This window comes from Platichthys flesus, chromosome 11, assembly GCF_949316205.1.
Source record: "Platichthys flesus chromosome 11, fPlaFle2.1, whole genome shotgun sequence".
Taxonomy (NCBI): domain Eukaryota; kingdom Metazoa; phylum Chordata; class Actinopteri; order Pleuronectiformes; family Pleuronectidae; genus Platichthys; species Platichthys flesus.
This window is the reverse complement of record NC_084955.1, coordinates 7,722,187-7,736,226: the sequence shown is the minus strand read 5'-3', so window position 1 is coordinate 7,736,226 and position 14,040 is coordinate 7,722,187. Positions and strand designations below refer to the sequence as shown.

Here is a 14,040-nt window from a genome sequence, read left to right as displayed (position 1 = left end):
AGACAGCAAGGCCCCTGAAGAGGAGTGTGGGAGATTTAAGGTGTTTTCACACCTTGTTTGCTCTGACAAGTTACTTTGAACTCTGACGTGCTCTCACCCTCTTGCAACATGTTCAGACCAGGCATTAACATCTGTCTTGGTTGATCCCATCACAAGTGGACAGCTCTAAGTACAGGTGTGAACGCGTCCAACAAGCACTGAAGATGCACTGACAAACAATGAGTCAGGCCACACTCGCAGGTCATCTGAGTTGCATGTGGCCACATTCTTTCAGCTGTGTCAAATTCTTCCTGGGCCTCACATGAAGGACAGCCTACTCAGCCTCATACTCAAAAGTATTATTGCATTTATGTCATAGTTAACTCAAAATTAATCGCGATTAATCGCAAATTTGTATCTATTCTACATGTCACTTCATTTACTTTTTCCCCATCATTTTTTTTTTTTTTTTTTAATGCTCTATCAACATTGACAAGTGAATTGGCTTGCTTTATGCAAATGCTTTATTTTATTGAAAAACAACATTGCCAAACAGGGCGGTACAAAATAAAATTATAAAGTGCACATTTCAGGTAAACAAGGGCTCGATAGAAACCAAGAAATCAAGAAGCTGAGGCGCTGATCTCTGATCAGCTGAGACCAGAGAAACTCACAGTTTCCATAGTTTAGAAGCAGTCAGTCACTGAGCTCTGATCTCACTGTGTCTCTCTGAGCGAGTGCGAGTGCGCGGGGGCAGGGGGCGGGGGGCGGGGCTACGATGCGCTATCTGGAACCACACACACACAGACACACGCACACACAAACACTCGCCCGCACGTTGTACTTCATGAAGGCCTGATACGATGATGTTTTAAGAAAAATTATTGTGACTTAGTCAACCACCAACATACAAAAGCGTGTGTTACACGGCGAGCGAAAGCGTGAGAGTTGGCAGTTAATCTCGCGATAACAAAATTTACGGCGTTAAATGGGTTTGCGTTAATAACGCGTTAAACTGACAGCACTAGTTTAAATACATATCTCTTTTTTTTTATCATTTCAATTGCGTGTCCGATTAAATAAACTGTGGCTTTGTGATTTAATAAATTAAATTAAACATACTGTAATTTTGCTAAAATATTTCTATTGTTATCTGACAAAATATTATGAGAAAGTAGCATGTCTGCAACTGTAACTGTGTTATGCTGTTGTCGTTATATCAGCCTCGTATTTTTCCGAGGTAACCGTCTCTCTATGGAAGCATTTTGCTCAACAATTACATGATGAACACGATGAAGTCCTGCCAGTGCAGAGCAAACTCCTGAGAACACAGGGCCACGAGTTGTGTTGCGTCTCAGGTGTAGTCTGCTTTAGGAAGCACATTAGCCGACTCACGTCCTGAATGTTGTGATTTTGCAGCGTTCGGTGACGTATCCGCTCTCCACAGGCACATTAGTCATCATTCGCTGTCAACGCTTGTCATTTCAGGTTCCCTCTGTTCCTGCTGCATTCTGACAAATCCACAGCCCTCAAGGGAGGGAAAGAATTTCTTTACTGTGTGCCGAGCAGCTCAGTACAACTCTGTGCGTCAAATCAACCCTGATTAAAGATCAGTGCAAGGCCTTAGACAAACTCAAGTTGAACCAAGCAACGTTTTAGACATCAGTTTAGATCAGGCAAGTGTTTCAGATACACTAACTTTGTGGCAGATAACTACTATTCACACAATTTTAAATCCTGCCAACAGCAGTTGATCTGGAGTCAAACCAAAATTCTAACAGCAGTGAGTGCTCCTTCCTCACAGAGATCAACCTCTTTATCCCTTCCACCCCCACACACCTGAGATCTGGTGTTGATTTCTTGGCGATATCAGTGTTATGAAATCTTTCCAACATATTACATACCAAAGTTCCTTCAGCTCACCTGACCCGAGCTTTTCTTTACAATTCCCTATGTGGTGCTGTGGTGCATCCCCCGGAGGACTGAGACCTACTGGCTTTGCTATCGAACTGGAGGAACTTCAAAACAAATGGGAGGACACCTCTGATACTGCAGGTGAGAGATAAGCACTCTGCACAATGGGCAGGCCTGTTCTGCATATATTTCCATGTAATAGATAATTTGGAGACAGAAGACATGATAGTTCAGCAAGAGGCGTATTGGTCCAATCAGGCAAAGAACTTCTCCACATGAATAAATAAATTACACCAATAGTAACTTGTAATCTTGGAACAGATTTTAGTAACATGTAAAGTTATGGATGAAAGGGGTTTTGACAAAGGACAACTAAGTTCATCTGCTGTTTTCTCTGATACTCAGTGTTGCCTCCTCCCTCTTTCCCCCGCTCCCACTTTCTTTGATAAGTGTGCTTAATGCTGATATGAAATTCTCCCCACATCTCCCACCCGAGCCCAAAGGCATCGGGCAACAGGACACAGTGTCACTGCCACAGCAGAAAAAACGTTAAGCAGATTTACTTGCATACTTACTGGTGAGAAAAGGGGGGAAGGAAAAAATAACAGTGACAGTTTTCCCATATGGACTCCATCAGAGACATCTCTTTTTTGCCCTTTACTGAATAAATGATTTATAAATGCAAGATCTTGTTGGTGCTGAAGGACCTAATACCCCTGAACATGGTGCTAGCAGCAGGACACCCAGAGACAGAGCATACAGTCCAGTGAGGCTAAACCTGCTTAGTCTTGTGTGATTCTAAAATAAAAAGCATGGGGACAACACATTTGATTTAACCCTGTTACTGGGGGAACAGCATTGTGCACTGGTACTTGTTCCCACCCTAGTGATGGGCAATAGGATCTGACACAGACACAGTATCGTGTGGACTCCTGGCTGCTCTGGAGTCTGATGTTCAAATCCGTTAGGTAACGTATGTCCAATAAGCTTGAACAAACAACACATAATAGGAGATGAGCATAAAATGTCCTTGATCCTAACCAAGTGCTATGACTAAATAAGTAAAAATAGCAACAATCTTGGCAATGCCGGCTAGATCCCAGTTGTTTTAGCTAACATTGAGCTACATCAAGAATGAACATTTTGCACATTCAACATTCACTGGGGAGGAACCGTGGACTCTAAATGAAGTTTGCGGTAACGCCAACATTTGCAAGGGGTTCTCTAATGCTTTGTCTCATTTCATTGTAATGTATTTATTTATTTACTATCTTCTGTAATTCCGACATTATTGCTTGAAATTAACTTATTTGAATGTTTTGTTGTCAGAAGTAAATCAGACTCTGCTACTTTTTAGCCATGCAAGCAGCATTTGGATGGCAAAGAATTTAAATGTCTACATAACTCCTATGTAGATGACATCCAAGGGCATCTTAAGAACAGATGAGACATCAGCTGAAACAGCCAACTCAGGAGTAGACAGGACGTCAGCAGGGAGCTCAGCTGCAGGAAGACACAGGATGACGACAGGGACGGTCAGCTCAGTGTCTGGTTGGCGTTGATTGGTTCGCTGGGGAGTGGAGGGTCTGTGTCGCTTGGCAACCGAGACTATGTAGCCCTGGGCAGTTTAGGGGATCAACAAGTATTATACCCACGCTTCCTTTAGTGGCCCTGACACTTAAATTAATCCTGGCCAAAGCAAGGTGAGCTGTGAGGAAAAAGGGACAGCTCAAGGTCTTCAGGGTCAAGATCGGATGGGTACATAGTTTGCTTGGGATCAGGAGCGAACATTTGAAAGGACAGAAGAAAACTTGGATGAAAGCGGGGCTTTTGCCCACTGAAGGCTAGCTGGCCTGAAGCCAGCAATGGTTGATTTGTACTGCCTTGCCTGCTAGAAGCAGCATATACAGGGATATGCCTATACACAGAACAGGCTGATGTGGTGGAGTACCTGACAAACAGTACAGACGTCGGAAAGACAACACAAAGACAAGGCAACATAAATAGACAAGCAACCAGGAGCTGTTAAAGATGGCAGGTATAAAGTGGGCCTGGAACGATATTGAAGCTGGGAATAGATGTGTGAGTGGGCGGAGAAGAGGGTCTCTGGAGAAGAAGGTATAAACCTTTCAATATCAATTCTATTTCATCTGTATAGCACCAAATTCTAATCTACATTACCTTACTTACATGTTAGGTTGAGACATTCAAAATTGTAAACCTTGCCTTGTAGGGACTGGATACTTGTGCCAAGGGCAACTGAGGAGCAGACTTTGACAATAACATTATGCTTGAGTTTCCAACTTCACCAATTTAGCTATTTTAGTATGGGGGGTGCAGGGGTCTACATTGTTGCCTCACAGCAAGGGAGAGTAAAACTGTCTTTGCCACTGTGACAGACTTGTGACCCATTCACCGAGCGCCCTGCCTCTCACCCAGTGTCAGCTGAGTTTATCTCCAGCCCCCTGCAACCTTCATTGGGTAAGCATGAAGCATTGTTAACAAATAGTTATGCATCACATCATTCAGCTCTTAGCATCAGTGTGCACAAGACTATATTTGTACTGCAGAATGCAGGGGCAAGAATTGGAACAAGAAATAATTGATTGATAAACTGGATTCTGGTCTTAGGGAAGGTCAGCAGTCTCTGTAGCCAGGGGAAAAACTGAGGCAGGAGTAAGAGGAATAAGAGGGACCAGGCAGATGGAAACCTGCACTCCTGATCCCACTGCTGTAATCAAGGCACACACAGTGGGGGCAGAAGTAGAGGGTGTGATACAGTGTTATATGAACCTACAACTACATTGGACCATAAATTGACCCTTTTTTAACAGTTTGTTTTACTGCTGTCTGCGCAAATATAAATTGTTGCTGTATATTATTAATACTTGATCAACCTATTTTTTGACTCTCACTCCAGCAGGAATGACAACACGCAAGATTATTTCTACCTTGTCTGCAGTGTCAGTCATTAGTAGGACTCTGAGGCCTGTATTAGTGAGCTTTAGAAGATAAAACGGTTTGAGTGGATTATAAGCACTTCATAGAAAGATGGTACTCTTATTATCTTGAGGGAGACAACCAGCAGTATGTGATCTGCCATCGTACTGTAAGCTTCACTGTGTAAAGAGAGCAAAATCAATACTCCTTTGATTGCAGGAGTTAATAACAAATGCTTTTGCTAGTAAACCACTTGCTGTGAGATATTTTCTGCTGATGTTTTAAAAGTATTCATGTTTGTCGAGCAGCATGATAATCCTTTGGCGTTTCCTACTACACCTGTCCTCACTGAAGGGTAAACTTGATGGATGCATTGTCCTGAGAATACATCAGTATGATAGACACAGGTGTCTTATTCAGGTTCTCCTTGAAAGCTGTCCTCTGTTGCGCCCTAAACAGTTTTTCAATGAATTTAATTTTGATTAAATGATCTCCTGTGCCACAGCACATGATATGATACTGGTAAGCGCTGCTCTGAGACTTCGATCAGAGAGAATGCCGTTTTTGTAGTAAAACACATATTTTTCTTCCCCTCTAAAGGCGTGAAGCCTACATAACGAAATCCCACTGCAAGCTGAAGAAGAGACTAACATGATGACATAGCTTTCGGTTCACCATTGCCCTGACTCACTGTTGTGATGCTGAATGCAAAGTTGTCCAAGTCAACATGACTAACCTGAGGAAATGTATTGCTGCTGTTCTTCCTGAATCAAAAGGAAAATACATCAGCTGTCTACTTGTCCACTGGGAAGAGACACATTTGTTGTAAAAAATATCCTTGTGATAATTTTACTCAGATCTGTGATTTCTCAATAATGTACATGATTCATCAAGAAGCAAAAACACTTACCCAGCACCCGTGTCTCTTACAAAGTATGTGTTTGCAGTATTCACCTAAATTGCAACAGCAAATTAAATGTAATGGTTGGATGACATTTTTCTATAGCCCTCATGAGAATTGCTCTTTTCTAGACTTAACAAGCGCTTGAAGAACTTTACAGGAAACTTGGCATAAAATCTGGACAAGCTGGGAATCAAAAATGAATGTATGACTCTCATTATCTCCTGAGCCACAGCCAATGACAGACAACACATTTGTTGTGGACCAAAATATCTGATCTTGGATACAATATCCATTTGTAGCAAATGCAGCATCTCTAAAGTTTGTCGTTTTACACCGATACTACTCAACTTACATATCAAACATACACAAAAATTAAAGAAACTGCCATTGTTGAATAAACATAACCAGGGATGAGAGTCTGGCGAGACAGTTGTGCTTTGTACACTCACCATTCATCCCTACCACCTCCGGGCAATTTTTTTATCATTATTAAATGTAATGTTTGCATATGAATCCGATATATCATATTCCCTCTATCATTATAGTATTATATTATATAAGTGTATCTCCAAGGGACAGAGAAAAGAGTGAGGATTTACGGAAAAAATAGCAGTGTTGAAGGCATGACTAGGTAAAGGCTTTGTCAGCTATACCCCACAGAGACCAACACTGCTCACAGTCATAACATGCCAGATCAGCTGCAGCCAAGAAGCCACGAGGAAGGTAGAATTAACCTCAGAACCGAGAGAGAGAGAGAGAGACAGAGACAGAGACAGAGACAGAGAGAGAGAGAGAGAGAGAGAGAGAGAGAGAGAGAGAGAGAGAGAGAGAGAGAGAGAGAGAGAGAGAGAGAGAGAGAGAGAGAGAGAGAGAGAGAGAGAGAGAGACGACAGACGACAGACGACAGACGACAGACGACAGAGAGAGGGCTCTCCTGCTCCTCTGGGAGAAGAGCAGTGAAGAAAAGTGAGGTGTGCTGGGATTCAGAGCAAACACTGCTGATTTAGTCCTATGAAGGGATGAAAGGAGGTTGTTTAGATGGCAAGGATGGAGTCGAGGCGAGTGGTGGTGAAGGTGAAAAAGCACATAGTCAGATACTATCACTCTCCCCAAAGTAACAACGTCAAGCCCCTCAGCACCTGTCTGACAACTGGCCATGACATTTATGTATCTTGCTATGACTAAAGCACAGTCCAGACGGCTCTGTCTGAACACCAATCATCTGACTGGCCTTATTGGCGCCTGTGCTGAAATAAAGCTGTCATTCTCTTTCTCTGTGTGTCACTCTGCAGGGGGAGATTGATGCTCTCCCTTTCTTTTTGCCGCTCTTCAGTGCAGCTCCTGCGGTGGGATTAACTGATTTGAAAGGTTGATGAAGTTCACACTGCTCCAACTGGGCACAGAGATACATCTTCATTATGCAGCAAAGTGCTCCTAAAACACAATCATTAGTCTTCAAACTGCTGGATGGCAAACTGCAGTCCAAAGCTGGACGGTTTCATGAAGGCTTGTCGTTTTAAGCAGACGGCAGCACCAGGTGTCAGGCTTCTGTCTGCTTTCATTCAGCCATATGCCGCTGAGACCGCTGAGGAAGTTTTACAGTATGTCCTCAAAAGTTTTACCAGCATATTTTGCTCACTGGTTTACGCAACAAAGCATTTAACAATGGTAAGGTTGTAATTCCAGATGAATGTAAAGAAGACGCTTTGAATGTTGTGCTTCATGTCACCTCTTTGTATCCCGTTGGCTGGTGCCCACACACAAACACACAGTTCTCTCTAATTGGTACCGGGTTCACAGAGTACAGCAGATGTTTGCTGAGGTCTGGCTGCCTGTTCAGAACAGTATCCTTCTCATGTGATTGCAGTTTATGCTGAATCATGTCTGCCTGGAGAGGACATTAAAAACTTAATGGCTGTTTTAACAGGCCATGAATGAAGGTGGGATTCCTCCCGGTGCTGCCAATGATGAGTTGGACTATGATTGAGAGAGAGAGAGAGAGCGAGAGAGCGAGAGAGAGAGAGAGAGAGAGAGAGAGAGAGAGAGAGAGAGAGAGAGAGATGCACACAGCTCTACAGTGAAGCAATGGGGCAACACACTACGCTGGAGATATTTAATATTATGTTCTGTAGAGGGACAAATTATACTAGAAAATAATTAATTACCAGCACATTGTAGGACCTATTACTAGGTTATTAATGGAAAACAAACTGCAGTGAGATCATACATTTTTTAAAAGTGCATTGTTTAGGTATCTCTGCATACTGAAGAACTTAGACATGACTTGAGGTCTATATGAATCAGAAAATCCTTTGTGGTCATATGGTCGAAATAACGTACTGTAGTATTGCATTCACTTTTTCCACCAATAGGATGTATGCATAATATATATATCTATATATAGATATATATATAGAGAGAGACAAATATATATATATGCAGACATATATATTTGGATCCTGAACATGCAGGGTATGTATTTCTTATCCTTTTTATAATCATATTCAACAAACATCATGGCATTTGTTGAAAACAAAAAAAAAATATTGGAGTGAAAAGAAGGTTTACATTCCTCAGACAGAAATTAATTCCATCTATCTGATTTAAAAGTTATGTCCAGAGACAACAAACTTTGCCCAGGTAATGAAACAAACAAGAAAATAAGCACATTAGTAATTGGGTAGCATTCAATAACCTGCAGCAGCACGGGGGAACTATGACAAAACGCTAATAAGCTTTCGGAGGTGGCAGACAAAGAAAGAGACTGTTTGAGATTCTAGTTACTAACTTGGCATGTGTCGGCCTCCTGAGGGGCAATATTTGAAGAAAACAAATACCTAGTTTGTTTTTACTTTGAGCATGTGTTGTAAATTATAGAGCTTTCAAATCTTCGATACCTGACTTTAAAGGTAAATGTCCAAGGCTTTTTTATTTTTCATGTAAAGGACAATCGAAAAGCTTATACACTTGAAAAGGCATGTTTCAATTCTCATCTGAAACTAGGTGCTTGGGGCTTAGTAAATGCAGCCCTGAGAGAATATTAGAAAACAGGTTTGGATTTTGGAAGCTGGCTGGGAATACATGGTTGGTGAAATTGAACCGTGAGTGGGAAATATTCGCCTTCTGGGACATATGTGGAATATTACATTTGCAGGAGGACAATGTTATATTCTAAATTCAACGCAATAAATTATGTTATCTGTCTCTAAGGCACAGATCCTGGGACCAAAAGGAAGGAGAAGGCCCTAACAGCTCTGTCTAAAAGGATAAGGTACAAGTAAAAAGTAGTATTAAAGAAAAAACTGGAATGAATCCACCAAAATCCAAAACCATGTAGTTAATCATGTCTCCTAATACTTTATGAGACATGAAGTATGTCAATTCAAAGCATATTGGTTGAAAAGGTACAACTTTCCAACAGCACACAAATACTCAGGTTCCTTCTCATCACACAGACAGTTCCAGTGGTTGGGTGCTCTCACTGCTGTGTGGTACTTTTGCATTCATCTCGAACATTACCTCACATTAACTCAGTTGCTTGTGAGTGGTCTCTTAGCCCATGCAGGCAGCAAGCTCTTATCTTATGACAGTCCTCCGGGTCAAATAAAGTTTAACAACCAACTTGGAAGTTAAGACTTAACAAACCCCTATCGTCCTAACTCAAGTACTCTTAGCATCCAGTCTGAACAAAAACAGTGCGTTCCATTTTTCCCTCAGCAACAGCACTTTTAGTCAACCTGCAAAATGTTGCTGAAAGAGATGATGTATTGTTGCTGATGTTTCAGTGCCCTGTAGCCTATTGTCCCGCGTCCTTGATCATGATAATGTACATGCAGATCATCCAGTGTGGGAGCTGAGAGGAGGGTTAGCAGCAGAGGAGCTACTTGAGTTCGCTGACGGGAGACAGTTGGGCTAATGTTTACCCTGTCGACTCTTTATTAGATGAGGAGGACCTCTTGTCTTCAGTGCATGCCCGGGACATCAGTGATGATTCAAATTATTTAATATCCATAACTGCAAAGGTCAGCAATATCAGTTTTTATTTAATCTATTACTTACTTGATGAAAAATTACTATTTACATTATCATCCTGTAATTATTTCAGTAAGTGCTCCCACTAGAACTGGATTGGTAGTTGAATCCCAGTGCTTCTTTACCCCAACATATTGTTTTCTGTCTAGAGTTACACTGTAGGCACTGGATGTTCTTTTTGTTGTTGTTGTTGTTTCTTCCATCTTACCTCAACGATGATGATGATGATGTTATTAATGATGGTTATGAGCCACTCGCCCCATCCTTTTAACCAACAACATCTACCCCAGGGTTTCCCCCAGCACTATCTTGTTAAGGCGGCCGCCTTAACAAGACTAGGGCCCCGCCTTGACTACCAATGTACTGAAAAAAATATTGGTGATTGGTCCGCTAACGCCAGCATTTCGGAATGGAAACTCCCTGTTCCATTCCCTACATCACAATAAACCAAAATCACAACTACGACTCTATAATTCGTGTGACAAGTGTGTTAAGCCAGCAGCGTTGTCCGGCTGACGGTGGCTGGTTAGAGCACTTACGGCACGTGTGTACGGTCACATACTGTTATAACGAACTTTCATAACGTGGCTAGCGGGCTAACCACCATGCTAACTGCGGTGGGAACAGCGCAAAAACCCGCTGACTTTAATCCCACGGCTCATGACACTCTTTCTCAAACACCGTCAGGTTAGAAGCAAACACTTTAGATCGATACTAACTAACGGTAGTAGTTAGTATCGGGTGTCCCTGCTGACTGTGTGTGGAAGCTGGGGGGAAGCTAGCTGCCTCCGTGTAGCTTCAAGCTGTTGCAGCTGTTGAATTAGCAACGCAGTTTGGAAACAAGACCGGGGAACCGCTGCGTTAAGACACGATAACATAAGCATTATGACCCGCTGGGTGTCACTTTATTCAGCAAAAACTGTCGCGTCATCAACATCCTTTTTCTGTTAGCTGCCATCGTTCACTGTGTGTGAGGAGCCGGGAGGACGTAAATAAACCAGCGTGGACTTCTTCTATATACCTCATGAGGTAGGCTTCTCTAAGCTCGACTTCAGTTGCGCCATCTACTGTTCTGGCGGTGAATTGTTTTCACAACAAAAAGGCTCGTAGAACTATAAATCAAAAAGGGTCCGTCCGCTCCGTCCGTCCGTCAGTCCGCAACGGACTCGGAGTAGCATACATTGGCCTTAAGCTGCGTAAATGTCTAGTAATATCTCGATTTTAATTGGTCCATGAATGATATGTAACGTAAAGGCTTATGTGGCATACCATTTACGTAAAAAAGGCACAAAGAATGATGCTTATTTGCGTACATGTTAAATCATACAGAATCAGGTGCGCATGCGCGAAAACTTTTTTTTTCTTGCCGTCCACAATGAATAGGCGGTTAATTTGAACGGAATCCGACATCACAAACTGTCATCTTCAGAGGCAGCTTGATTTTTCTTAAAAACCGGCTTAAACCCTATTTTGTAGTGTCTGCATGTTTTCCACAACATTTGTACCTACTGTTGTTTATTTATATTGAAATAAACAGTTGTTTATTTCATTCATGCGTACTGGCATCTTTGAGCAAAATACCCCCAAAAATTTTCGCCGCGCCGCTACGCGCCGCGCCAACAGCACCGCCGCCTGCTTACCACCTTGACTGACAGATTTACTGGGGGAAACACTGTACCCCCACCTTCCAGCGGCATCCACCGAGACCTGTCCCCAGCTCTTAGCAACATCCTGGGCCACAGCCGCAGCCGAGACACAGCCCAAAAGAAATCGGCACCTCCTAAGCGTGGTCGCAGCAGATCTGCCACTTCAACTTTGAGACATTTGACACCCCATGGTCTCCAATGCACACATCAGCATAAAGCAGTCCATGAAAGAAAAGCCATCAAAATGGGGCTATAAACTTTGTGCTGGCAGATTCCTCCACTGCTTTTGTGTGTTAGCTGATGAAAGTGTATCCATCATAGGCAAAGACTTACAGTTACCTTTCAGTCACAGACCCTCTGGGACTGTCTTTTGCTTGGTGAGAGCTACACCCTCTTTCTGGACAACTTTTACACAAACCTTGCACTTGTCCAGGATTTGGCCAAAAGACACATCAGCTGTGTGGGACTATCAAGAAAAAGTGTGCTGGTTTTCCACGGACACAGAATAATGACATATCCAAAAAGGCTGTCACAGGAGACATTTATTTATTTTGTTTGTTTAGAATTACATTGTAATATTTCAAATGGCACAGATTCTGCTAGAAAGTGCCAAAATAGCCATTTGAAGACTCAGTCTAAACCAATCTCTACTAAAAAGTCTAACTTGGCTCTGATGCTGGTGTCTGTTATGGACGTTTTCTGGAAGATGCATCAAGGAGACCAGAATGTGAAATAATATACAAAAGCTCTACTTGCGTCACCCATTCCAACACCACATTCATGAATGGCTAGAATTACTGTCAATCTCTGTTACATGTAGGTGTCGCGTTGTATTGGATAATTAAGCCTAAAGTATGTTTTCCTAAATCACATCGTGTCTTTACGTCTTGGCACTGGTGAAATACTCCAGTGGAAGTTGGTGCATCTCTGTCTGGAACGTCAGAGTTTGATATGAAAGTCCCTGAGCGTAGACACTACAATGAACTGTTTGTTGGCCTTTATCAAAAACATGAGATTGGGTACTGCTTAAAGAGAGAAAGGAGTTTATGTGGGAATAGACAGACACTACTCCCCTGGACAGATATTATGTAATATACATTTTATACATAATAGCGGCATCTAGTAATGTGCAAGGATGGTCCAAAACTCCTCAACAGTGTCCTTACCTCAATCTGAAGCACGGCCTCCTCTCTTTGGTGAAGCACCTCTACATCCTCCTCACTGATCTCCGACAAAAAGGCCAGAGCGCCTCCCTCTGAGCCTGCTGCTTCTCCAAACACTGGACCCTCTCCCATCAGATCACTGGATGGGGTCTGTACATTATATTGGGACACACACACACACACACACACACACACACACACACACACACACACACACACACACACACACACACACACACACACACACACACACACACACACACACACACACACACACACACACACACACTAGCTGAGTATACACAGCAATAACTATAATGTCATGTGCCATCAAATTCTGGCTATTAATTGGATAGCTAGGTGAACAGGTTGGTGCAGAAGAAATCTTCGGGACCACATTTTGCTACGATGACACTTAAACAGAACTATAAAAGAGTTTATTTTAATTTCTCCATCCGTTACTGATATTTAACAGTGGTTAAGAGTGAGTCAGTTCATTAAAACCATTAAAAACACACATGCATATCGTTACATGGGCAAACAAAAGCAGAGCAAAGACGAGAGACATACATATAGTCAGAAATAGGCCTGGTTGACTTTTTATGCATTGCTAATGTCTTCTACCTTTTGCGTGGCTGACTGCACAGCTAATTCATGGTAGATGGGCCAGTGGGGGGTCAGAGCACAGGGACCAACCCAGGCTGAGTCACAGCGCTCTGTCTACCGGCCATGGTCTGACTCATCACTCCTCAGCAACATCGTGTTCACTCCTACACATACATGCCCACTGCCAACGCTCCAGAATATATCAGTACATCACACAATTGGGAATGACTCTCAAGACTATCGTTCTGACATACAAGCTCTCAGGTGGTGGGAGACACACACAAACACTTTCCAGAGTTTCCTGTTGCAACTTTTAGTTAACTCTGATGACGTCAATATAAAGATGTGGGTGGGAAACTATCAATATAATCCGCCATGGCAACCTGAATGTATAAATGGACGTGTAATGAAAATCCAAGTGTCACACTGCCTGTGAAAAATCCTGTCACTTCCTTTATAATAAAAAATACTGACTAATCCAACTGCTACTGCCTAGACTCACCAATTAGTTTTTCTACAGTATACTCGCGGATTAATAGACTTGTTTCAATGCAGTGAGGGCAGTCATATAATGTACCCTTCAGCCCGCCGGCCCAAAAAACCTTTACCTCTAATGCTTAGGAGAATGAGGGACCTTGATAAAATGCCTTCGGAGGGATATAAAACCTTAATGCATATGACTCTCTGTAAAAAAAAAAAGAAGATGGATTTTTAGAGGCTCTTTGTGTGTAAAATGGTTATTCACAAATGCCACTGTCCAACCAGATTAAGCTGTAAAGGACTTATTTTCAGTGCAGGAGCAAAGAGGTCCAGACCTCTGCCCTGCCTAAGTAGGCTTTTGTTGAGTTAGATACAG

At 42.4% G+C, this 14,040-nt stretch overlaps 1 protein-coding gene across 1 annotated transcript in view; it reads right to left on the bottom strand.

Annotated features, from left to right (window-relative positions):
- The window catches only part of tsnare1 (T-SNARE Domain Containing 1), a 127,116-nt gene that overhangs the window by 49,171 nt on the left and 63,905 nt on the right, over window positions 1-14,040 (bottom strand). Inside the window, exon 8 of the mRNA XM_062398491.1 lies at window positions 12,582-12,728. Coding sequence (XP_062254475.1) covers window positions 12,582-12,728 — 147 coding nt within the window. The remainder of the gene's footprint in view (window positions 1-12,581; window positions 12,729-14,040) is intronic.